At 43.9% G+C, this 26,423-nt stretch overlaps 2 protein-coding genes across 3 annotated transcripts; both read right to left on the bottom strand.

Moving 5' to 3' along the window:
- Window positions 1–15: 15 nt before the first annotated feature.
- Window positions 16–9,583, bottom strand: LOC130514707 (casein kinase I). Of its 2 annotated transcripts, none has more exons than XM_057014467.1 (11): window positions 9,340–9,583; window positions 5,334–5,424; window positions 5,010–5,120; window positions 4,476–4,624; window positions 3,837–4,065; window positions 2,668–2,838; window positions 2,336–2,484; window positions 2,041–2,236; window positions 1,801–1,907; window positions 1,636–1,703; window positions 16–1,551 (listed from the first exon to the last, which is right to left on the bottom strand). In XM_057014467.1, the coding sequence occupies exons 2-10, from the start codon at window positions 5,407–5,409 to the stop codon at window positions 1,671–1,673; spliced, it is 1,221 nt and encodes a 406-aa protein (XP_056870447.1). In that variant the 5' UTR covers window positions 5,410–5,424; window positions 9,340–9,583; the 3' UTR covers window positions 16–1,551; window positions 1,636–1,670. The 2 variants fall into 2 exon arrangements, with proteins under 2 accessions (XP_056870447.1, XP_056870446.1); XM_057014466.1 differs by having other exon boundaries at window positions 1,801–1,940.
- A 660-nt stretch (window positions 9,584–10,243) lies between these two features.
- Window positions 10,244–26,132, bottom strand: LOC130514700 (trinucleotide repeat-containing gene 6B protein-like). Its single transcript, XM_057014451.1, has 21 exons — window positions 25,819–26,132; window positions 24,281–24,368; window positions 24,155–24,176; window positions 22,996–23,418; window positions 19,610–22,219; window positions 19,366–19,512; window positions 19,038–19,225; window positions 18,883–18,945; window positions 18,649–18,804; window positions 17,808–17,945; window positions 16,493–16,666; window positions 15,679–15,792; window positions 15,399–15,606; window positions 14,964–15,116; window positions 14,602–14,769; window positions 14,168–14,314; window positions 13,233–13,325; window positions 12,880–13,095; window positions 12,612–12,682; window positions 12,338–12,477; window positions 10,244–12,248 (listed from the first exon to the last, which is right to left on the bottom strand). Exons 2-21 carry the CDS (start codon window positions 24,335–24,337, stop codon window positions 11,687–11,689), a joined length of 5,850 nt encoding a protein of 1,949 aa, XP_056870431.1. The 5' UTR covers window positions 24,338–24,368; window positions 25,819–26,132; the 3' UTR covers window positions 10,244–11,686.
- Between the last annotated feature and the right edge of the window lie 291 nt (window positions 26,133–26,423).

A 26,423-nucleotide genomic window follows, 5' to 3' on the forward strand; every position in this document is an offset into this window, starting at 1 on the left:
AGTCAGCAAAAACGCTTGTGTGCAACGTTATTAATTTTATTACTTCATAAAATATACACAAATACTGTTGTAAATAAAATGTGTTAAAGAACTGTACAATATATCAGTACACAATACATGAAGTGAAACCCTCAACACCTGACCATCAGATCCCCACGCCAACGGTTACAATCCCACTGGGTCATGGCAGCCAGTAAAACACTTTATTTACACATCCCTGCAATTGCATCGCTGATCTTCTTGAATGACATCAAGGCTGCTAGATGTACAAAAGACAATATTGAATTTTTGCCAGAGGAACTACTGAAAGCTATCCTGAAGAGAGGAAAAATCAAGCAGGAGTGAGCTACTTCTAATAAATTACATGTATTTAGAATAAAACAAAAAGGGACAAAGCTATGTCACAATAAAAACAAGTACATTAACATAAATAAAAAGATAAAACATTGACAGGACAGAATTATGTGTGAGCAGGGAGTCACTGCGTGCTCTCTTATGCACTCGCATAGTCAATGACCCAGCTGGTATAGTAACAGTAGTCAATCCCACAATATATTTTTAGTCCCCAAGTCCCTAATTTATGCCATTAGTATGTATTTTTCTACTTTACATCGGAAAACAAACGACCGCATTTTGGCTTAAACTTAAAATAAAAAATAGATATTTACAGTGACGTAAACAAAAGTCAAAAACTATTTGAGAGGTCCCTTCCCTGAAACGGTCATCCCTAAAAGACCCCCCACCATTCCCCTGTGACCTCCAACAACAAATTAAAAAAAACAAAAAACTATTTAGCCAAAATGGGCATCTATGGTCTCTGTTCAAATAGGATGAGAATTTCCTGAGGAGGTTTCCCTCAAGACTGAGCAACGTCTTTGCAACATCCAGGCTCGTTCGTCACCTCACCCACTGGAGTTGAAACAAAAACATGAGGCCAAAACAAGCAAAAAAAATAATAAAGGGGGGTGCTAATGAAGGTTTTGGTGGCCAAGTTTAAGGGAGAGTAAACAGAAGGACCACAGAGCAAACAAAGTGCTACACCAAATAGTACGACAGCTAAAACGTCACGCCATCCTTTTCAAAGGTGCCGCTTAGGACCAAAACTCAAATTTCTCTCCGTTGTTCAACAGAAAACAAAAACCACCCTCTAGACAAGAAGCGTTTGATGAAAAGTTGTCTGCGGGAATGAAAATAAAGTTTTACTAAGCCTACTTTGGACACGGACGAAGAACATGCGCGCGTCCCTGATAGATTTTTGCTTCCGGAGGCCCTGGTTCTTCACATTTTTCAGACAGGAGGTGGTGTGGCAATGTTTGGTGGGACAGGTATGAGCAACCACGGGATAATAAGGTGTTTACAGTTATTTATTTGCTTTTTGCATTGTGGTCCACCATTTAGCAAAATGCAGTTGACACAGCCATGTGCTTCCCTGGATCCTTTAAAGATGTACCGTCCTTTTCCAAAGAGATCCATGTGTCCATTGGCAATCGCTTATTTTAAAAAAAGGTAAAAATTCAGGGAAAAACCTGGAGGGTCAATATATTTGCAGCCCTGCAAAAAAGAAATGAGTGAAATTACTTTATTTTCAATCAGAGGTGTAATTCCAGCATTCCAATGTGTCAAATTAGACCTTACCTGTCAGTTTTGTATTTCATGAAAGCCAAAGAAGTCTACTTCCCCATGTGCTCAAATGGCACACTGACCTGGAGATGAAAGAGAATAAAGAATTTGGTGCACACTGCTCGTACTGAGCTTTTCCACTGAAGGTCACCTGAAGTCTAAAGCTTTGACTCTCTTTACCTGTGATGTTGAAATTCTGGACTGGTCATGACGGGCCGTGAGGTCCGAGGAGGACACGTTGGCAGGAGCCCCACGGTGGAGCCGCATGCTCACCTTCCTCTCCCTCTCTGCACGAGAAATTGCACGAGGTGATGTGTTACCTAAAATTACATTATGTGCGACATTAGCGAGCACATTTGATTCAGAAATTCAGGAAAATTCTGCATGAATTCACGTCAAGCGTTTGGGCAGTGAACTGACCCGACTGCTGGACTCGTGAGGCAGGATTGGAGATGGCCTGGTCTGGCCCGTTTCTGACTCTGTTGGCAGCACCAGAGGTCGGACCAGAAGGGAGGCCTCGCGATGCGGAGCCCCGGGGGGCTCCTCCGATCCTCTCATCTCTCTCATCACCCGTCCTTCTCTCCCGTTCTCCATCCTCAGCCGTTCGACTGGCACCCTGGGATTATTTATTTATTTACTTACAGAAACAGCATAACAAGGGTGCAATCAGATGGCCCAAGTGGGGCCAGAAAACATTTAATGGAGATACACTTACAAATTTCAGCATGTTCCAATCAAAGACGTAATCATAGGAGAAACCCTGACGGTGGAAAAGATTCCTGAAGAGCTGGCGTAGATAAGAGTAATCTGGCTTGTCATCAAAACGTAACGAACGGCAGAAATTCAGATATGTGGAGAACTCGGCTGTAACAGGAGAAATGGATAGAGATACAATAAGACATCGGCGGTGTAGTCTGCATTAGAAGTCACAAAACCAGGGTTTGCATCATCTTCACCTCTATTTCCTACTAATCCAAATCAACAGCGCAGCAGCAGCTTCGTAACACTGCAAATTCCAGGGCCTCAAAACACACAGGAAGCACTTACATGGATATCCTTTACAAAGAACCTCAATGGGCGTAGACATTTTCTTCTCACTGATCCGTTCATACTTCTGCCTTTTGGTCGCAGCCTTGAGGCCCTGCCAAGGGAGTGAGCCCAGGTTGAAGTACATGAGAACATAGCCGAGAGACTCCAGGTCATCGCGCCTCGACTGCTCTGTGGGTGCAAGTCACAGTACAGACATAAGTCAGACCGAGGCCATGCATGTACACGTTGGTCTCGCTCCAGTTCTATTGTCCGAATTCATTGTAACACATCAAAAGTACGAATAAATCTCAAAAAAGGACAGAAGTGAGTAGTCCTGATCCAGTACTTTGGCAATGCGGAGAAAAACAAAAACAAGGTTATTATTAGTGAAACAATGACCAGATCTATGTCAGAATGTTTTCACTCATCCAAGTCAAAGAAAATCTTGGCTTGTAAAAATTCCACTGAAGTTCCTTTATGCAAGAGGCTTCTTCTGGGCTAAATTAACTGGTGAGAATCCCATAATTATATACCGTGCTGAATTACTGAATGCTGACGTTAGTGGTCATTGGTGATAATCCATCCTGGTCATCGTTTGAGGTCGGGTGTGGAAGATGGGGGAGGCAGAGGGATCCCAGGACAATGGTTTTACAACAAGACACTACTGTAGCACCACTGCTCGTTTTTGACTGGATACATTATGAGAAGTGCAGCGTATTTATTATTTTTTGAATAAACATAATGTATATTTGCATTCTCCCCTCAGTATCTCAGGATTCATTTACTTTTTAAATTCTCTGTTGCTCATGGGATGTCGTTCCAGCAATGGCTGCAAAGATCAAATATATCCACAGACTATTTTAATACTGCAAACAAGCCAAAAGGTTGCCCAGTTTGGTCTGGACTGAGATCAATTCGAGCCTGATCAACTCGCTGACTGTTGATTTGGATGGTGGTCTGCTGCCTTCATACCTGCTGTTTTACATTGGTGGCGAGAAAAGACCTTTAAACTCTTTAAATCATCAGTAATAACACAAACTTCAATTCTATGCGGTTTAACTGATGAGCGACTGATATGGCCATTGTGATGTAATCAACCAGTAAATGAGTTAATAAATTATTAATAGAAGCATTCAAATGTTACTGGCAATAAAATATAAATTAGGAACAAACTAAAGAGTTCTTACCAATTCCAAGATGTGTGTTTATGGAGGCGTAGCGTGCTGTGCCCGTCAGGTTCTTGTTCTCCCTGTAAGGGATGTGCTGGTGCGTACGGGCATCACGGTACTTTTTGGCCAGACCAAAGTCAATGATGTACACCAAGTTGCCCTTCTTTCCAAGTCCCATTAGGAAGTTGTCAGGTTTGACATCTCTATGGATGAAATTCTTGGAGTGGATGTACTCAATACGACTGATCTGATAAGGATGAGCAAGAAAGAAAGTGGAGGAACTGTCAGGTTCAGGTTGTCATTATTTACATTACACAGGGGCATTAGTGGCATTTCATTTGCACATTCAGAGAATCACTTATGGTAATGGATTAGGGAAAATATTGCATTGGATATATGCTTCATAACTCTGCCGAATTAAGTTAAAATTAAAAAGGCAAGCAAGTACACTTAATGCATAGGAGCATTGAGGACCTAAAGGTTGAGCGTGTGACCTTTATAGAAGCTGGAGCGTAAGCAGCTAATGTTTGTAAAGCATCAAACAGGTAAGACGCATCAAGATGATAAACTCCTCGTTATATTTGCTATAATGTTACAGCGATGATCAAGACACTGAAAATCTCAAATTTCCACACGATAACACGTTTTGGTTCTTACCATTTGGTCAGCCAGAAGGAGAACTGTCTTGAGGCTGAACTTTCGTGAGCAGAAGTTAAAAAGGTCCTCCAGACTGGGACCGAGCAACTCCATCACCATCACATTGTAGTCTCCCTCAGCGCCACACCATTTTATTGATGGGATTCCAACTAGAATGACAATGATTTCAAACTTAAAGGAAGCCTGTGTTGAATACATCTTACACATTCATTTCAGTAGCTATTTATGGTGATTGATCCGAGGTGAACGCAGCTCATCCTGCTGACCTGTGATACAGTATGTGCATCAGGCTCTGATGATGGAAAGATGCTAGCGGTGACTCAGCGTATTATACAGTTTGAATTGTCATCGTTGCGTCTCGCGCTTGCCAAGTCAGAGTTTCTGGTGCAAAAATCCAGCTAAAGTGAAACGGCTGCCTTTCGCCATTTTAGTCAGGAGTGAACCGAGACGATTGGTATTTGCTGGGCACAGTTTTCAATCTTGGTTATTCATGATTCATCCACGAGACAGCTATAGAAAGCTTTACAATATTACCTCCTCCTTGCATCATCTTGTAGAACTTGCTTTCAATATGCAGTTGTGGATGTTTGGTCTTGACACATTCCAGTTTTATGGCTACCTCCTCTCCCGTAGCGATGTTGGCACCTGGGAAGGCACAGAAACACCCACAGTTGTCAAATACACTGGAAAATTGTGTAACAATGAATGAATTTCAAAGAAAACTGACAATAGGGGCCCAGCTACATTCACCAAAGAGGACCAAAGAGCAGAGTGTTCATAACTGATTGTGGGAATATACCCCATGGAGGATACATTACATAAGAGGGATGCAAATAATAGTCAGTATTTTTCACTTACCAAGATAAATGTCACCAAATGAACCACTCCCAATCTTTCGTCCAAGCCGGTACTTGTTCCCCACTCTCAGCTCCATGACTGCGAGTTGTCACTGCCAGCAGAAACGCACATGCTCAACTACACAACTCCACGACATACCAAGTTCCCATGTGGCAATTTGTCCACGTCTTCAAAGATAAAATGACAGGATGAATGACAATGCAACAGAATGGGTGAACAATTTGATCTGCCTCATTTTGTCTGTGAGGGTGAGTAAAGGAGGGTGCACCCAGAGCTTGTACGCTACGTCCATAACAGACGCACTGAATCTGCCACGTGCTTGTGTGGGAATGATCAGCAACAGCTGTCTGGCTTCCACCGACACATGACGAGGACTGGGAGGGCAGGGGGCGGCGGCCCGCTGAGATCAACAAACGCAGGGAGGGAAGAAGAGTGAAATCCAGACAAACACAAGCTCCATGGTTCAGCTTTGGTGGAAAGATTGCCGATTGAGGCGGCAAATTATGGACTATGATTCTGGTTGGAGAACCGAGGTACTTTAAAAGATCTGAGTCGTCTTCCTTTCAGAAAGGTTGCTGTTGGGCAGGGAGCCGAGCGCCGTGTAGTGCCTGGACTCGTCTGATTAACCGGCTGTGGTTTCAGGCAAAACACATTAACAAAGAATCCAACAGGTTCTAAAAGGAATTTATTCACAGCTCCGGGAATTTGGTTATTTTGCACTAAAAGAAATTGTTCAATAATTTGTTTTCCATGTATTTTGGTATCACTCACATGCATCTAATGAATTCAGCTCAAATCTTTAGAATCTTGTCCCACTCACAAGAAGGCCAAAAACAACCCACCATGCCGGTAGAGGTGAAGGCAAGCGTAGGTAGAGGTGAAGGCCAGCCGGCCCTGCCAATGAGGTATTCTTTACTTTTCAAAGCACTAGCAACCCTGGTCAATGATGCTGAGGGTGGCCAATACCAGCAGTGTAGCAAAAAGCAGAGAATAAGATGAGAGTCCGTAATATAGTATTCTGCTTTGGGTCCAAGGCTCCAAGTCCAGGAGCATCATTTTGTTCGATTTGTGCACAAGGACAGATGTGTCCTGACGTTATGTCTTGTTCAGGTCTCTATGCAACAGTACACGTGCCATAGGGCTTCATCACACCCACAAATCTCTCAAGTGGAAAACTAGCAACAAATACACAACAGACTAAGCCTCAGTATACATTAGGATTGGGCCAATGCATAGACGTAGTCGACGACTTCCTACGATACTTACTTTTTGTCCCAATATTAGCATCACAACTATGAACACACGAAGCGCCGTCACCGACAGTGAAATGCGACCATGATTATGAACCGATATCCAAACAGCTGTTAATCCAGCCTGATTTATCCGCCCTGTGACCAGTCGTCTGCCGGCCGGTGACTGAATGGTTGAAGCGATCATAATCGTGGCGACGCGTAGGGTGACCACAGATTCTCTTTTAGAGACCTAAAAAAGTGGACGGGCAGAATTATAAGAGTCTAATTCTGTTCTACTTGGGCCTCAAACCTGATTACATCGAGGAGTTCTCCCTTTCCCGTCACCCTGGGCTAAAGGCGACAGATTGAAAACCATGGCCTTTTGATTTGTCGTTAAAAGATAATTGTTCGTCGCAGCCCTGGTATACAGCAAGTGAAATGAAAGGCAACATTTCAGTGTAACTGCATGCGACGTTGCCAGAGATCATTACTTTGCAGGCCTTTCACAACGAAGCATCGTGCAGCCAGTGCAAGAGCACAAACACTCTGCGCTGCCAAGGGAAAGAAAGCCGGAGCAGCCACAAAGCCCTGGATGGCACTATCTGTGTCAAGACTCTCAGACAACTCTGTGGAATCAAGTGCTGTAGCGCACACAGATCAGTGCGGGGGGGGGGGGGGGTTGCTGCAGCTTCAAGCAAATCTTCCAAAAGTTCCTGATATATTTGCACTCGGCAATTAGGGATAGTGAATTTGAACTCTTCATTTAACCCACCCTTTTCACACCAGTAGTGAACACACACAAGCTGGAGTCGGCAGCACTTGCTCAGGGGCACTTTTTTTAAAGAATGTAGAAAAAATGTCATTGCGCCGACCTCATTTCAAGTGCCTGATAAATCATGCTAATGTACAATAGCGTTTCCAGTTACTTACACTCCATCACTCTGAGATAGTGAAAGGACACCATGTCATTGCGGGAAAGATGACGGTTTCATACGGTAGTTTTCATTCCCCCGGGATGGGGTTCCAAGGGCTGGACCCATTAATCCCGTTCAGCTGTCTTTGCACTGCTCAAATGTGACCTGAACCTGTTTGTTTCTGACCGTGTGGACACAAGTCGCACCGAATCTGACATTTCTGAATAGGATTCAGGCCACTTCCAAACGTGGTACCACCGGCAACTTGAAATGAGGTCAGTGGAATGCACATTGGATTTATTTTTTATTTTTTTGAAAACCACCGCAGCATTTAATGCGACTTTGACGTCTTTCTGGAACAACGCGCATCCCAATTCTGTCTGGCTGACACAAACTGGACCGTAAAGACTGCCTCCGATGGCTGCCGTCACGTTGGCTCCTGTGAACGACGGCCCGTGTGTGATGTCATTAATGTTCAACTGAACATGCGGGTCCCTTCAGGAGATCGAGCTGTTGACATCGCAGTCTGCAGACAGGTCGCATTTAAACATGCAACCTGAACAGCCAAACGGAAAAAAAATAAAAAAATCGGATTGCGCAATAAATCAGAATTGAGCCTCAAGTCCAAGTGTCAACGTAGCCCGAGAGGGCAAAGTTCTGACTGCCTCCGATTCTTTATTTCACACAGCAGCAACGAAACAAGCTTCCATGAGGACTTCATTTGCATATGCTGTCATGTGTTCGCACAGAAGCAAAGATGTGCAACAATGCTTGTTCGGGGTAAGAGCAGCTACTGGAATCATCAACCTGCATCTGGAAAGTGCTCTGTGCTGGTAGAGTAGCTCAAAAGTTTCATTTAAGCTGGTTAGGGCAGGTCGGTTATAACTGTGCCGAGCATACATCATTACAAGTTGGTTTAGCGATGCCTGCCAAGCATTTGTTCAGCGGAACCAGCCATGCTAGCACTTTTGCAGCTTTGAAATGAATGTTTCAGGAGCAACCAGACCGACTGCTTTCACCACAACACAAGTTCAAACACGGTTTAGGTCTGACAGAAAATATGTGACCCAAGCGTGCATGGGCTGTGTCTCCAGCAGAGTGAAATGTAAAATAGATCTTAATGGGCGAAATGCTGCACCATTATTCTGACCAGGCTTATGTTTGTACGGCTACATAGTAAAGAACCAGAAAACTAGCACGGAACGTTTAAAACAGCCTCACCACGCCTCTTACATGGGCAGCTGTCACTTCGTTCAACTATCCCAAAAAGTAAGCAACACCCAGACCCCCACATGAATAATAAATGCAGCTTTATCATCGGTGCAAGGACGGCGGCTCTGTGGATAAAGTGACCCTGAATGATTGAAAGAGCACCAGAAACATGTCAGGTGGGATTTAACTTGGCTTTACGGCAGAAAACACGTATGACAACAGCGACACTAGAATCTAATCGCTCAGCAATGTTTAGAAAATGTACAGGCCGTCATATCAAACGTTCGACGGAACATTTTATCAAGAAACTATCCTAAGGCATTAACCTATTTGGTCGCTGCTAGGAGTAAGCTAGGAAGCTTAGTAGCACGGGGAAAATTCCTTAACGGAACCGTAAAACGCACTGCACCAAGGGGTTCTCTGTTAAGCAAAAGTCGCAAATATACACATATTATCCAGCCTTTGTAAAAATTTAGAATTACTCTTCAAACCGCACCCATATATGTGCGGGACTAGCCTGTGTCGATAGCAATCGGTACTACTCACCCCCTCCCCCCCTCTCCTAAGCCGTGAATGGTAGACTCTGATTCGGCCGAATCAGGCTGCTTTTCCCCCTCGGTTTTTATGGGTTCTCTACCCACCACTCACCTGATACTGGGTTCGTCCGAGAGCTGATTCGGTGGAGGTTCTGATCCGATGGTTGTCAGTCGGACAGAAAGCTGGGCAAACGAGGATTGGGGCGGATTCTGGCAGTTCTCATTCCCCCAGCTCCGGATCTACCGTCGGTCGCACTCCCTGTTGATAGCCACACAGACGCTCACGAGCGGCTGTTCTCCACGCGAGGCTGCCCCCCCCCCCTCGTTACTTAACAACGTGACTGTTCACACAAGCGATGATGTCATACCCTGGAGGGCACGTCATTAATGGCAACCGTACAACTGGGTTGTTTTTTTTCAAATTATTTTTTCTTTTTTAAAATTAAATGACAAACTATGTTTATTCACCCATTCGCCGTTGTTGTGTCAGTTTTGTGTATTATGTGAATTATTAAATACTAGAAAATAGGAACCATAAGTTGAGATAGAACCTCGAAATACAGGTTTTGTTGACAAATGTTAACCACGGCGAATCAACTAATTCATATAAGCAACCAGTTGCTGGTTATAGGATGACGTGGGTGGTAAATAGGATTACTGTGTGTGTGTGTGTGTGTGTGTGTGTGTGTGTGTGTGTAGTAATAAGAGAATGACAGATGGGCTCACTGGTGGCGAACAGCTCACAGGGTGTTGAAGACTTTGCTGCTCAGACTGATCAACATTCCCTACTTTTAATACTCGAGAGGGAACAGGGGCAGAATGTAATCATCCAAGTATTCTTCAAATGTATTTTCAAACATTTCCATTTATTACTACCATAAACTTTATCCCTTTTTATTTTAAAAGTGTAAACTTTTACGCTGCATGTTAGGTTATAATGCGGAAACGTCAGAACTGTGACGTCATTTAATTTCTCTAATTTTATAAAAATGTGAATAAAAAAACCCAGACACATCTAGAAGCCAATACTTTCATCTTTATTAATCTTGTTCTCATTTATTTAAATAAATTTTTACTTTGTAAAATCTTGTAACGAAACACTGAATAGGAGTGTTAAAGCCTTTTTTTTTTTTTAGTTTAGAACAAATACACAACAGAATATTAAAAATGTACTGTAACTCTGAATCTGTAAACAAACCGTCCCAGCCCTCCCCTCCCGCTCCACACAGTTTGATAAGATTTGGCATGTCCATTATCTCAACGCATATGCCTTCAGCTCTTTGTATCTTAAAATGTTTTTTTTTTATTATTGCAGGTCAGACAATAAAAATACAAGTCTACTTAAAAAATTCAAATGAGAGGAAAAAAGCTTTAGTGCCAACATTTCACACACTCAGCAGTTTACTAAATGCACTCAACAGTTTTGTATGGACCTTCTGTATAGTAAGCAGCCTTGCCCACATTATCACAGGCAGTACACATGCACACACACACACACGCATCACCCTAACACTCACACACACACACACGCTCACTCGCAACAATGGTGGTGGTTCAATCCACTTACTTGGTCTCAGTCTCACTTGTGTCCATATTGTGTGTATGGTACTGTGCACAGTATTGACACATAGAGAAACGCAATATAGCCTCAAACTGCCAGCAATTTAACAATTATTACGGCAACAGTAACAAACATGTTCAAGAAAGAATAACAAAGAAAGAGTGCATGATACAACAGTAAGAGGTCAGCATTTTGAAAACAGAACAATAACATTTTTTTCCATATATTCACTGTTCCAAAATTAAAACTTTACATACAAACCAGAAAAAAAAAAAAGATCAAACACAGTAAGATACAGTTCCGTTTTCAAACAGAGCTGTTTGCATGTGTTTGGATTCAGCCTCCATTTTTAAGGGGATTTGAACACAAACAACACTTTAACCTCACATCATGTAGTAGTTTTAAGTTATTTTGTATGATGAAGGAAATGCTGTTTACAGTGCCCAACTGTCCGAAGGCTAATCTGTATTTGGTGTGTGCATGTGTATGTAAATCTATTGATAAGTCCCTTATTTACTTTACATTGCAATCCAGTCAAGTCTTTCAGACCAACTGACTTTTCATTCTTTGTCAAGTTTCAAGTCTAAGCAGTTGAAATCTTCATCTGTGGAAAAAAAGGCTGTATACACATCTAACAGTCCCTGCATTTGTTTATATAATAGCTTAAGTCTGGCCACAAGAATGTGTGTAAGCATGTCACATTTCTGCCTTATGTGTGCACAATAATATGCATATCATGTACATGTACGCATCTGTTTCAGTGTTTTACATTAAGATTAATACAAAGTGTATGTGTATGTGTGTGTGTGTGCATGTGTGTGTTGCTATAGTAAGTAAATGTGTGTCCCAGTGTATGTTCAGTGTGTCCAAACCTACACATACAAATGGAGGTGGCTTATCATATAGAATCCCCTCCTCCACCCAGCAGGTCACCAGGCAATAATGCAGCAGGATTGTCCATTTGGTGTCTTTCCTCCATTTGAGGTGCCCCCCACAAACTGCTGCTGGGATATCCTGGCGCCATACCGCCCCAGAGTCCAGCTCTCCCAGACTCTACTGCGCTGCCGCTACCGCCTTCCCCTGCCTCACTGGTGCTCCACTGGGAAAATATCCCCAGCCCCGTTCCTTGGGCTGAAGAGGACTCTGAAGGATTCCCTGTACCATCGAGACTCTGCCAAGCAGAGCCAGAGGACCTCAAGCTACCTAGAACCACTCCGCCGTCTCCTCCGTTACTGCCATTGATACTTCCGACTGAAGGTGGGCCAGGTGGGGCCCGCTCATTTCCGGGAGGGCTGCTTTCACTGATGGCCCCAGCTGTGCTTGTCCCAGATGAACCCTGTGTCCCACTGGCTCCAGAAGCTCCCGAGCTGCCAACTTCAGCCTGGGAATGAGCAAAGTAGCGAGCGACTTCCTCTTCACTCACAAACTCTGCCAGGATTGTTGTGTTGCCCAGAACACACCTGGCAGGGAGTTAAAAGACAACACTGATCAGATCCAAGAGCGTGTTCAAGATCAATATCGGGGACCTTACTCAATGAGATAAACCTACATATGCAGTGCACCCTGGGCCTTGACTGCTTCCTGCTGGCTGCTATAGCGAATCAAAGCACTGCCCTGGGTCAGTCCAAGGTGGAAAGTCAGCAGGGGACCGTGCTGCATACAGATAGTCCTCAGAGTGGAACCGTCAATCTAAATGGGAACAATATAACAATAATGAGCAAACACTAAAGCATCGTGTGGTACTGATCTCTTAACACTACAGGACTCTTATTGGTTTTATTATCATTATTATTAATCTTATTGTTTAAGTTTTCCTTCATTACCTGAGGCGTCAGATTGCTTAGCAATAACCAACAGCTGCCACACGGGGAAATGCCTTCATTCCAAGGGGAACCTATATAAGAAGAGCAAACCATAAAGACTGAGTGGGACGGAGAGAAAGATTAATACTATAGGGTTTGTTTTCCCTAAGCAGAGACACTGTGCTGGGGTTCATTATCAAGTAAAACTTTGTAAAACTGCAAAAGAGATTTGCCTCCACATCCTAAATGTTCATATATTGATGAAATGAATAAAATCTTGATTCGTTACCAGGCCCAAAGCGTGAGTCTTGATTAATCCCAGCCCCTCCCCAGTTCCGTCCCAACTGCGGAACTCCACTATTCCATGGAGACGACAAGGTTTGCTTTGGGTTAGTCAAACCGGGAGGGGGGCGTGGCAGCTGAGAGCTGTTGCGATTGGTCCTCCACAGCTTGTTTTGTCCAATGGGCTCTGGGGGCCAGCTGGGCTTGTACTCCGAGTACTTTGCTGAAAAGGAAATGGGGAGGAGAGGATCCACCAGGGAGAATGACATGAGAAAAACAGATAATAAATAGTGGTAGAGATAAACTGCAATGCAGGCAATCCCTGTGGCGCTGGAGGGACCCAGAAAAAAAGTGAATTACCTGTGCTGTGAACATTGCTGAGGGGGCTATCTGAGGCACTGTAGGGCCAGGCACCAGGTGAAGGCAGCAAGGTGTTGAGGGTGGGGTTTGGCCCTAGAGATTATTTACAGCACATCTTTAGCGTTAAGACAAGGCCACCACAATGCATTTGTATTAGAAAGACTACGCAAGTCAAAGAACGGCACTTTTGTTTTCAAAATACAGCTGGTAGATCCATATAGTAGAAAAACTCTGATAAAATTATATCCAAGGTCCTACAGGCCTGATCAGTGAAATAGTCCTAATAATGGCTTCGTCAAGACAACTGTCAAAATGAGCAAGTAATGCAAAATGAGCAAATGACAGATCTCCATTAATCATTTATTCCCCTTTCTCTAGTTCCTCCTGTTAGGATCAGTGGAACATGAAAAGGGCTAAAATGCTGCCTACTGGTAGCATTAAACACAGATTCTTGATTAGGTAGAAAAGAATGTGTAAAAGAGAAAAAGAATCACACTATAATTATTCACATTCAGCAGAAGTAGTTAATACTCTTAATCATGCTGGGGCTTCCATGATGCTGTCAAGGATAGAGAGAGGTCTGTGTAGTTTAAATTCAGATGATAGAATTAATGGATCATTTACTGTATAAAATAATTCACCGCTTAAACTGATAAGCATTTAAGGCAAAGAGACTTACTGCTAAGCATTAATCTATGTGGAATAGAGCTAGAACTTGTGGTAATTCCCTCTTCTGTACATCACTAGTAATTAAGACTTAAATGCTTTAATTCACTTGTTGGCTGGGAGGAAATGCGAGTAATGCCATTAGAATTTTAAATAATTTGATCATTTTGGGCCCTTATTGTAATTCATGCCAGGAAATGTCTGTCATTTTGCATAGATTCCATGTGAGAATAGTTATCTTTGTAAAAATACACAGTGGAGATTCGTACCTATATTGTCTCGCAGTAACTGGTGGTCAGAGTCATTGAGGCTTGATGTTCCTGGGGAACCAAGAACACTTCCAGAAGCCATGTAGGGATCAGACTGTGAATCTCCACTACTCTGGATCCCCTTCCAGGGCACACCAGGCTGAAACTCTGCCATGAATACAATCAATAAAAAATAAAATCCCTTTATACTGTGTCACTATAGCTGTTTCCAAGTACAATGGATTTTTTTGTTTTTGTATTCTAAAGCAAAGATTATCAATAACTTATTCTTTTATTGCTTTTTGAGTGCTTGAATTAAAAACAGATACTTGGATCTCAGATCTAGACAGTGAATAAAGTGTCAACAGTGGACACTGGCTCACACTGTACAACTACCGTACTTTTAATTCTAATTAGATGCTGCCATAGTGTAAGACAGAAAAAGCCATGCCAACCTGGAGGCCAGCTGGATGTGGCTGATTTATTCCCCATTTTACTCCCGGGTGTCCGGTGCCAGTTGTCCGCCGTACCTTGGCTTTGAATCCCCAAAGTATCACTCCCTAGCATCTCATACTGGGAGAAAGGGGAACCTCCTTTCATCTTTAGAGCACTGGGTAAAGGGCCTTGAAAAAAGCATTGGAAAATGAAAATAAGGTCAAACAGATTGACATGAATGTTTTGGATTGATTTGATTAGCAGTGATTCAGATATACTGTGAATGAAGATAATTATCAGTGCATTAAATACCACACTGATGGTTCACAAGGGTCTGGGAGGTGTTTGTTCCCAATGTACCAAATCCATCTGTTACACCTACCATTCTTATGAAAGGCGGTGGTAGGGGGAGAAGGAGCTGGGGATTGTCCTTCCATCATCCATTTGAAGCGGGACTGCTGTCCTCCAGCATCCTTCATTCCTCCCATCATGGAACCAAGATCCAGTCCTGATAAGTTGCCGCCAGGTGTAAGACCTGGTCAGCAAAACACGTGCATGCAAATCTTGGATTAGGAAACATTCTAGGGATTTTTTTCCCCAGACTTTGAGTTTGATGGTTGTCAAAAATTGAAGAAATTAAGTTTATAAAAACAAGCGAAACATAAGTTTTGATAATCATAGACAAAGATTCATTCTTACAAATTGACAAAATTTTAGCTAAAAGCTAAAACACAATGAATATGACTTTATGCTTCCTTTTGGTGTAAATCAACAGAATGTTTGTGTTGTGAAATAATAATTTGCCCACTGGACCTACTCGAGTACATCCCTTGTGTTTTGGCGTGAAGGTCTGATAAAGCCCCTCCCATTCCCGAATGTGGAAGAGTGTCTCCCATGGGCTGTTTGGATAGGCCTCCTCCCAGATGAGAAGGGGAAAGTTTGGGGTTTCCCCCACCAGCTGCTGGACCTCCGACTCCACCCGGTTGCTGCCTCTGTTGCTGCAGAATAGCCATGATCCTTGCCAGCTGAGATGGAAAAAGGGGCAAAATTCAGCAGCGTTTATACTCACACTGACTTGAGCAGAGCTGATTATTTACCTGCTGTGGGTCCGGCTGCTGCCTAACAGGCTGTGGCTGAGGAAACTTTCTCTGATTTTGCAGAATTTGTTGCTGCTGCTGCTGTTGTTGTTGTTGTAACAGAAGTTGGCAAGCCTTTGGTTCATGTTTAAAATGGGAGGGAGAGAATATATGACAATCTTACACATAGATACAGGTAATGTCAGCCCCCATTTACACATGGCAATATGCAAATGCGTCATTGCTTCAGTCTATATGGTTTTTTCCCACCCTATACCATACATTGATAAAGTATTTACATCCTGGGGGTTTCTTAACGTGGACTGCAGATGTGTTTGGTGCACATTTGCAATTAGTAATCGTGTTTAATGTGATGAAAAGGCCCTGACTACCTTAAGAAGTGGTGTAGCAGATCAACTCACTGTGTAGTCAGTGCTTTTTGAGTGTATTTATGCCTGTACTTTCATGTGATGGAATGCCGACAGCCTGCTATCTGATTACATAACACATATTTGCCAGATGTAAAAGGGGCGTCATGCTACTCAGTTAGTTCAACGACAGTTACACTGGGTTTTTACCTTCTCTAGCTCTATAAGACGAATAGTGTTACAGGAAAATACACAAAGGAGTAATTTGACTTCCAAATGCATTATCTAAGGGGGGCCTTCTATGATATATCTTTATTGTGTATGATTTCAATCAACCTAAGACTACATGCAATCACAATTTGTTAGAGGACAAACAATTGCCGAATAAGACTTCCGCAGAAATTTAGGCAGAAAATAAATAAAAATAATCCAGAATGTCTAATGTCTATGTAAATCAGGTCACCTACCAGATGGAACTGCTGCATGTGGGGGTAAATGTTGCTAAGCATAGCTAGCTGCTGTGGGGAAATCTGAGGAGGGAACACTCCTCCGCCAACACCACCGACACTTCCAACACCTCCAACCACTCCTCCCACATTGCCACCAGGAGAGGACATCTGCTTCATCATAGAACCCGGCACCTGAACGTCACACAAATGCCTATAAATATAGCTGTTTACAAAGACTATTCATAAAACAGAGCACTATGACAGACACAGAGAGAGAGAGACTCTAAAAATCAAAGGGGAAGCAATGGAAAATAAACATCGTCATGCTAAATTTTAGTGTTTGGCTTCACAGTCAATCATTTGCCCTGAATTCCTCTGCATCAAAACCCATTAAAATTATATAGCGGAGTTAGATTTCATGGCATATATGACATAATTTACCATAATTTCCAGACTATAAGCCGCTACTTTTGATGATGCGACTTTTAAGTTAAAAGCGATCACTCTGGCGGGTTGAAGAAGGAAATCGAGCCGCCGTGCGTAATCTTGGCATACATTACGGTAATCAATGGTGAGAAGGTGGAGACGCCCGCCTGAAGAACTGATCGAAAAGATGACAAAAGCTTTTAGGCGTAAACATCGCAGGTGACCCGAGCATGAAAACGTTCTGGAAGACTGGGTCAACACACAGAGAGCGGAAGCGGCCGCGGTGTTTCCACTGTACAAATCAGACGGAAGGCAAAAGCAATCGCCACCGCCATGAGAATAAAAGATTTTAGAGCTGGGCCATCGGGGAGTTTTAGATTGTTCATTGTTTGAGTAAAAAAGCATAAATAATGCAATTTGTGTGTAGCTGATACAAACGTATATTTCAAGGTAGCTGCATTACAGACACCGTTAGAAAAAAAAGCATTTACCGGTACAATATATTTATGTTGCTAAGCGGATTAAATTAAAAGAAAAGTTAAAAAATCCTGACATGATAAAATCTGGATTTAAGGTCTCTGTATAAACATACAAGTGAACAGAGTGGCTGTTGTTTCTTACCTGTCTGTCACTCGTCAGTGACTCGTCTCTTACGGTAATAAAAGCATATACCGTACTGAATGTTTTCGATCTAATTTTTCACATTACTACGTGGGATACCTAAAATCCGGTGCGGCTTGTATGAGTACAAAATTGATTTTCTTTCTAAAATTAGATTATGCGGCTTATAATCAGGTGCGCTCTGTAGTCCAGAAATTACGGTAGTCGATACCAAACAACAAAGCTTTTGCACTGAAATTCAACTGGAAGAACTCAGAAGTAAAGTCAGAGAAAAATGACAACACACCTGAGCAGACAGGAATTGATGAGGCACTTGAGCGCGTAACCCCTGTGTGGGGTTGACTGGGTGCATGCCAGGCTGGTGCATCCCTCGAGGCAGAGACATTCCTCCACCACTGCCAACAAACCCTCCTTGGCCACTGATCTGGAAAACAATGGAAGCATAAAATAAATTGTGGATATATATTTAAGCTAACGCACATCATGCTAAGGCTGTAATACTTCATGCTTAATAAAGTTTTCAGATTTAAGGACAAGTATTATAATGTGAACATGGTGCTTTCTGAAATGTATGAGTCTTAAGAGTGAAAATCACAGAGAAATTAAAGTGCAACGATAAATCTAAGCTTGCGTCTGTGGAATGACTTATTTTCCTGTTCAAAAAGTGAGATCAGATAAAACAAGGTTTAAAACAAGATCACAACCTGATCACCAGTCAAACTACCTGAGCTGTATCAGATCGTGTGTATAGCACATGTTGATAGAGCAAAATCTGACAGCCTGGCATATGTTGTTTTTTCTTTGCTATGCCCATAGTTACATGTGCTTTAACTCCATCATAAAGAATTAAACAAAGATATCCAACTTCAAATAATGGCTTTGGGACCTCAATGTCTTTGTCACCAAAAAATAATGTCGACCCTATGTTTCGTTTCATTGGACGTGAACGTTTGGTATACTGACCTCTTATTCTAATGTTAGCTCACTGCACATTTTCTTTGTTTGCCGAGCAAAACACACTAAATGAGCAAGAATGGTTGCTATGTTTAACTTGTCGCTAGAGTGGCGAATTAGATGTGCCGCGAATGCAGTGCCTTTCTCCAGATTTCCCATTTAAAAAATGATACCTTTTCTCCATAAGGCCCCATTTCAGATCCCATGTCTTTGGAACTGGACATGCGGTAACCTCCTCCACCTCGTCCTCCCCTCCGCATCTCTCCATTATAGTCACTTAATCCTCTTTTCTCTGCCTCCATCTTTTTGTCAACAGTTGGGTCATCCCCCTAAGATATCAAATAATTTGCTGTAATTTCACAGTTAAATTGTTTACCACATTTGTTTTTTATAAGAACTAATCCTACCAGAAGACCCATGTTTGAAAACTGTCGTGACACTTGGTTCATCCAACCGTCTCCTCCTCCACTCTTAAAGTAAATAGCACAGTCATTAAACATTGGAATATAGAGGAACAAGCAACAGATCAATCTATGCTATATGTGCGAGCCACAAGCCCTACCTTGATAGTGCCTCTTTTCCCCCCTTGAGTGTGTCCCCAGCCTCCAGAATTGAAAGAGGAGCAGCTTCCTTGGGACCCAGCACTGTTCCAAACTCCTCCACCTTCTTCATCTTCATCCCAACTAGGGTGGCGTGATGCTAAATCAGAGGCTTCTCCCTTCCCACTCCACCCTTCCATTGACTTGTTACCTGTGGCAAAATCAAAGACAAAGGTTGTTGCTGTCTTTTCTCTACACAAATGTAATGTACAAATGTAAATATGCTGTTAAAAAGCATTAACAAAAAAACAGCTCATCAAACTAGACATCTGCATTTCTCCATCTCCTCACCAGGTTTATTGGAGCTGGGTGAAGGGGTCCCCCAGCCAGATGGTTTACCACAATCATCGGGATCGGCCCACGTGGTTGTTGCATCCGACACTTGACCCCAGGCAGCTGTACCATTATCCACAGACTGTGCACCTCCTCCCCACATTCCTGGAGATTGAGTTGAGTAGCAATAATAGAATTAATACAAATAAGAAAAACAATAATACCTCATATAATACATTAACTGGATGTATACACTACTTACCAACTCCAGCGTTGCTAGGATTTGATTCCCTACTCTGATGTAGTCCCTGTTGTCTTCGAGGCGGTTGGGCCTGCAAACTGTGGCTTGGTTTGGATGGAGCATTGTTTTTATCCCATAAATTCACATTCTTGTTGAAACAGGTTGGGTCACCCCAGGCTGAAGTGCCATCGTCGATTTCCATTTTTCGACTGATGGACTGAGGGGAAGGTTCCTCCCAGCCACTAGGTTCCAAGGAGTCACCCCCAGCCCCAGACATTTGGGGAATAGGACCGGAGGTCCAGCCTAAACTTTGGTTCTGACTCTTAGGTGTTGGCCCCCCACCTCCAAAACTGGACCGGTTATTCCATCCACCTGGCATGGGCCCTCCTTGAGGCTGCTGATTTGGGGCTTTCATTGGTACCACTTGGCTGTTTGGTATCTGTGTTGCTGCTATATGGAGATTCGCACCCCCCCATTCTTGTTGAGATTTGCTTCCAGCAGCATCTCCTCCTCCCCATCCTCCTCGCTGAGACCCCCCTTCTTCTACATTACCCTGCCAACCTCCTGTTCGGCCCCGTTTTTCATCTGGAACATCTCTCCAGCCACTACTTTGTTTACTGAAGTCCCCCCAGTTTCCCCCTCTATTTCTCTCACCCCATTCTTGGTCTTCACCCGCCCATCCTTTGCCTGGTTTTTCTGGTGGGGGGTCACCCCAGCCTCCAGCTGGTTTTCCCGCTTTAACTTCGGCATCCTCTCGTGCACCTCTGTTTCCAGAAATGTGAGGAACAAAGGTGGACTGTGAAGCATCCCAGACGTCCCTTGCTGTGTCATTACCAGAATTTAGACTGGTTGTGTGAGTGTTGGCAGAGGGATCGTTACCCACTGAACTAGAGTTAGTTGGGTAACCGGGACTTTGACTAGCGACTATACCTATGTTTGCTGATGAGAATGATGACGATGAAGTGCTCATTTCATTTTTATCTGTAAGCCCTCTTGTGGAATCCAAGTCCCAAGCCACATTCTGCCTGATCTGGGTCTGCCCCCAGCCTGTGTTGGACAGCACTCTGGGATCCAGATCAGATCGATTAAGCATGCCAAGTAAGGCCACTTCAGCACTGGAGGTTTGTTTGGAATCGCAATGTGTGTTCAAAGCCCCCTCCTCCTGCGTCTGTGGACTGTCGTTACCTCCACCACCACTGCTGGCAATAGACTTCCCTCCATTCGGGGAAGGCAAATCCCCACTTCCTGTGTGCCCCCCCTGTCCACCCAGCTCCACAACTGCGCTGTTCTCACGTTCCATCCCTTTCTGATTGTCCCGTGCTTTTGTCATAATTGCAAACTTTGGTGAAGCAGAGTCCTCCAAAACGCTGTCACCAATACCCACACTGCCTCCACTACCGGTGCTGCCGCTACTCCCATCCTCTCCCCTCCTGGCTCCTATTGCTAAGATACTCAAACTTGCACCCCCCGCTGTGCCGCTCCACTCCGCTTTTGAACTGCTGCCATCCCATGCTCCCTGAGATACCACAGTGGTATTTGAGCCGCCAGTGGCTTCGTTGCCCCACCCTGGTTTGTCACCCTTGCCAACACAGCCCCACACATTTCCTTCCTGAGCTACAGTCCCTCCTCCACCCCATCCGTCTGCCTGGGAGGCACCTGCAGCTAGCTCAGTGGACACTGGGGGCATGGGTCTCCAAGAAGCAGTGGAATCAGAGGAGGCGGAGATGCAAGAAAGATTATCACTGCCTTCTCCGTCAGCGGTAGGAATTGCTCTCTCTTGACTTGGTCCTGCTCCTTGTGCTTCCCCATCGGATCCCGAATCCTGCACTGGGCTCTCAAAGTTCTGCTGCTGTTCTCCACTGATGGTTTCCACAGCAGTGTCAGTGTGCTTCAGCTGGAGACCGGTATGATTCAAAGATGAAAGCGAGTGGGTTGTGACAAGAGCGGTGGCGGTGGACAATGAGGAAGATGACGGAGTAGATGGATGGAATGGAAGGCCATCGTTAGCTGAAGGTGACGCCACACTCGGTACCAACAAAGGCCAAGAAGAGCTGTCAACAATGGGGTCAAAATTGGCACTAGACAGGCTGCTGTCTACACCTACAGGGCTCTCCTGAGGCCCAGGAAGAAGATGGGAAACTTTGGAATTAAAAAATGCTTGTGATTCTTGCCCCGCCTCAAGATGAGAGGAAGTGGAGCCCCACCCACCACTAGACTGGACACATTCATTAAGCGAGGAAGATGAAGAAAGAGGTGAAGAACGAGACGAGGAAGGATTGTCCGTATTCTCTGATCCTCCTCCGACATCTTCTCTCTTCTGTTGGATGTTTCTCTCACCCCAGGAGGCACTGCTATTGTTGTTACTGGGATAAACTTGCTCTTGTGCTCCTCCTTTAGCCTCATCTGAATTTCGTTTGGCCTCACACACAATACTTGGCCAGTCCCCCAGGTCAGTCCCATCCACAGTCACCTTTCCACAGCCCTGAGATGAGGACAGGCTGCTAGACCCTGCCCCCCATGTGGAATTTGCATAAGTTGAAGTAGTAATAGAAGACGATGACAGAGCAGCAACGCATAACGAGGATAAGGAGGAGTTGGTGGATGAATCGGAGGATGAAACCAACTTGGAATCTACAGGGGGAAAAAGTTAAGTACATTTATTCAAGACTGGCAATTTAAGAAATATTGACTAATTTTCTATGGATCTATATTTTGACTGGAATCCACCAGAGGGACTTGTGTTCTGTGTTGCAGAGGCAGGTAGTCAAAACAGCACAGGGGATAGCCTCCCAACCCTACCATATCCTGTCCTCTGACTTTATTCTTAATGCCATCAGGCCGTTGTCGTGTAGTGCCACCGCCAAGACTAATCGTCGGGTGAAATCCTTCATTCCCTCTGCCATCAGGTTGTTAAACCCCTGGGATAAATCATCAGAAGTCTTTTTTTAACCTTCTATTAACATTTTTTTCCTGTGACCCCATTACAAGTGGTCAGTTTTCAGTAGGTCTGGTTTCACCTTGTTGCAACATGTGTCTCCACGCATCTCCAGTGGCCGATTGTGAACGGATCACATTTCCTGCTCTGCATGTAAATAAATGTCTACAAGGATTCTGTTCGCAAACATTAAAGGTCTCTTAAATATGAAGAGTTTGAAGAAGTTTAGGCCACATTTCACTACACAACCCTGCACTTTCAGTGGTCCAAACAGTGACACTTACTATGGTTTAATACATTTATAAGCAAGAGTCCAATTTAATTGAAGACAGGATGATTAATGAAAATTCAAAAAGATGTCTAGACAAAAATGAGAACGTCTAGAGATCCTTGCACAAAAACAAATCTGGAGGTGACCACATTTGGGACTGAATGTCTAAAACGCATTAAGACGGTATGAAGAGAAACCCACCTTTGCCCTCAGCTGCATTCCCGATGAGATTATCTGTTCCTGGTGAAGAAAGAGGTGGGGTGGCAACCCAGCTACTGCCTCCTCCATTTCCTCCCACACCTTCTTCCCCTTCTCCACCTCCTCCCAGCAGCATGGAGGACAGCGGCGGCTGGCCCCTCTTCAGTAGCACTTTATGGTCCTGTTGGGAACGAAATCTTGGTGGAACCTCTCTAGACATGTACCTCTGCTGCTGCTGGGAAGTCTGGGAGGAGGGCTGTCCGTTGGCCACAGCAGTCCACTGCTTTGCATTGTTCCCACCACAAGGAGGAACCTGTGCAGAAACACCGGCTGCACCAGGAGTGGGGGATGAGGGGGTAGCAGGGCCAGGGCTGGGGGACGCTGAGCCTGGGGTGGCAAGTGGCTGGGAACAGGTTGGATCTATCACTGTAATGCACAAATAATAAAGAACATGCATCAAGGTGAAACTTGAACATAGATCATAGATCTGAGACTTATATATTAATCAGGTTAGGGTGTTCTATAGCAAAAACTAACACAGGCCCCCTTTTCAAAGCAGGAACTTTCAGTATTTGCCTGAGATTTAAAAAATCTCAACACATTTCTACCAAACTCACCTGGGAAAAAACTACCCGAATCAAAATTTCCCTCTGAAAAAAACATTTTCTAAAGTCAAGGGGACGCCGTGCCGACTCGAAACGACCGAGTCTGGGGAAGAGCAATCGATAAGCTGAATGCAGGACACATGAACAAACAAATTTCTGAACTCTAAAGAGTCTTCGGCGACATTATAAGAAGCTGAAGGACCACAACAGCCACGGTGTGGTCCACCGTTGTACCAGTGTAAGAAAAGGAAAACCACAAAGGTTAACAGGAATGTTTTCCCCATGTAAAAGAATTCCTAAGAATTAAACTTCCCAGAAAAGTTGGTGGAAAAGGGGCAAAGAAATTAAAGCGAGTCTTGGGACAGTTCACATCCTGTTGGCCAAGTGGCAAGAAACAGAAAGCAATAAAACCATCACCCTTTTTGGCCCGAGATAGACTAAGTTAGTCTGGTTTGTTATAAGAGTGCCTCGTTTCCATTTACATCATATTTTACTGGACCATTTCATTAGATTTACAACTTAGAGGATGATATAAAAGGTGTGTTCCGTGGGCTTACCTTTGATTTTCTGCTCTGATGCCTAAAATAGAAAGAGGAAGGTCAGATGCGGGTGAGAAAAGGGAATTTATTTTATGAAGAAAAGAATATGCCGTCTCCTCTTTAAAACTGCAGACTCCCTGGTACCTTCTGAGAAGATTCCTTTTTCTTTTTATCTTCTTTCTTCTTTTTCTTGTCTTCCATGAACTACTACTCCTTTTCCTGATTTTCCAGCCTGTGGGAAAACAAGCACAGATTGACTGACTTGCTACAATTGAAGTTTCTCATATTACAAAAAATAAACCTTTACATGGACACAGTCCAGTTTGTTTTATGCTGGTATGCAGATTTAATGTCCATCTGCTTTAGTCTGCATCTCAACATACACCAACAATATATAAAATATTCAATATTCTCTAAAGAACAGCTACATAACAATAAGCCAGCCCAGCCCTTAGTCTGGCCTTGGCACGCCGTATATTTAAACCAGACTTTATTAAATGAGTCAAATATATGCAGCACGTGGAGACTGGTCCGTAAACAAATAATATATTTACAGTATTATAGGGTTGTTTTCAGGATGTATGCTGTGCACTTTAATAGCAAAGGGATGCGATACAAGTAGTCCACACAAGTTAATTCCACATATATAAACAGCCTAAATTAATATTAATTAAGTAGTGTCCAAAGCCAGACGGCTTGACAGCACTCCTCAGTAGCCTATCCCATCCATGCATTATTCATACCTGTAAACAACTGCAATTCTAACCCCCAGACAAGAAGAGGTCTCCCAAAAGTATCAGACAAGTAGCACATAAGTAGTAGTGCTGTCACACTTGTGTGGTTACGACAAAAATGAGGCTCAAGTGGAACTACAAGAAGCACCAGCTGTGATTAGGAAGTCGAAAATAAAAAGCACAATTGCGCGTAAAACCCAAAAATACAGGTGATGTCTCATCCAGGTGCAAATGAGAGGATACAGCCGAGCAAAGGCTGCTCATTTCGCTTCACACCTGGGGAAAAAAGGAGCCTGAGCTGAGTTTCTGTTGGCTAAGCTGCACATAATTAGCAACATGTCACAGTGGTGTGTAACCAAAGCCGGAGGAGGACAACACGCACCATCAGCACGTGTCGCTTGTGCAAAATAAATAAAATACTCCGGCGGGTCACTGTTTAAACGGCGATGTGATTTTAAAAAGAAAGAAAAGAGCTACTGCGCACGAATGAGGATCATCCGAACTGCGTTATCTACTCCCAGTCCTGCTGATAGCGGAGGGGGGCGCAGCGACATGACCCGGAGAGACGGGGGGGTTATGGCGTTCTACTGCCCAGCGGTGACGTACTAGTGTCGGGCACAGCGAGTCAACCCCGACAGCTGAAGCCGCCGCAAGCGCTTATCATTATCCCGTTGATTTCCCCCTCCAGTCCTCATGGTAACAGCTTAAAACTTTCCCGCACTGCTGACAGGCGAATAGACGAGGTGCCGCCGGGCTCTTGCGCCGTTTATTACGAGAGCAGAGGGCAAAATAAATGACGAACTTCTGTGACGTTTCTACGTTGCAACGCGAAACAGGCGAAGCTCTTCTGGGGCTCAAAGCCCGTGTTGCGCGAGAGCGAAAACAACTAGCACTTTCAAACGTGTACGTTGCTGGTGTAACACATCGGCAACGTTGAAGGCTACTTACCACGGGAATAAGATCGGACATAAAGTGCTTCTGTGCCGAAATACTTGCAGACCTACCGCTAGCAGGCTAGCAAGACTACTAGCCTAGCGAGCTAGTTCTTCGAGGCTTCCACAGCTAGATAGAATAAGAAATGACATCACCGGCAGGCGAAATGTTCGTCGTAAAACAAAAAAAATGGGAAAAGTCGTGAATCCTTCTTGGAGCTACTGCATTCCTCAGACTGTAGACAGAAAATACGCATCCCCTTGATGACTGTTAGACGCTGTTAGTTTACTATCGGCCATTTTGCTTCTGTGTGAGGTTTAGCCAGCATATGATATCACCGCTGGTTGTTGATCAGAGAGGGGAGGAGGAGCGGGGCGGTCCCCGCTCTGCCCGGCAGGGGGCGACAGATATCCGGAAACGTGGCGTCGGACGTGCTGCTGAAGATGTGCAAATAATGGGCTTAAAGCTGAAATAAGATTGCAATCCTTAAAGTAAAGAGTGAGGAATTATTTACCCATTTTCGTTCACCCTCAGAAGCTTAATCAAATCAAAAGGGAGCAAGAAATTGATCATATTTGAAATGAGTTGATGTAGCTGTTGCAGACTTGTAACCAGATGTC

Source organism: Takifugu flavidus, chromosome 18, assembly GCF_003711565.1.
Source record: "Takifugu flavidus isolate HTHZ2018 chromosome 18, ASM371156v2, whole genome shotgun sequence".
Taxonomy (NCBI): Eukaryota; Metazoa; Chordata; class Actinopteri; order Tetraodontiformes; family Tetraodontidae; genus Takifugu; species Takifugu flavidus.

Bases quoted from the DNA above. Each gene is read 5' to 3' on its own strand.
- LOC130514707 (XM_057014466.1), bottom strand. From the start codon at position 5,409: ATGGAGCTGAGAGTGGGGAACAAGTACCGGCTTGGACGAAAGATTGGG. The intron at 4,625-5,009 runs GTAATATTGTAA...TTGTCATTCTAG, and splicing joins CAAGATGATGCAAGGAGGAG to TTGGAATCCCATCAATAAAA. The intron at 1,941-2,040 runs GTCAGTTCACTG...ATGTAATTTTAG, and splicing joins CTCACGAGTCCAGCAGTCGG to GTAACACATCACCTCGTGCA.
- LOC130514700 (XM_057014451.1), bottom strand. From the start codon at position 24,337: ATGGAAGACAAGAAAAAGAAGAAAGAAGATAAAAAGAAAAAGGAATCT. The intron at 14,315-14,601 runs GTTGGCATGGCT...TATTCATGGCAG, and splicing joins CACATCCAGCTGGCCTCCAG to AGTTTCAGCCTGGTGTGCCC. The intron at 12,478-12,611 runs GTAATGAAGGAA...GTTCCCATTTAG, and splicing joins TAAGCAATCTGACGCCTCAG to ATTGACGGTTCCACTCTGAG.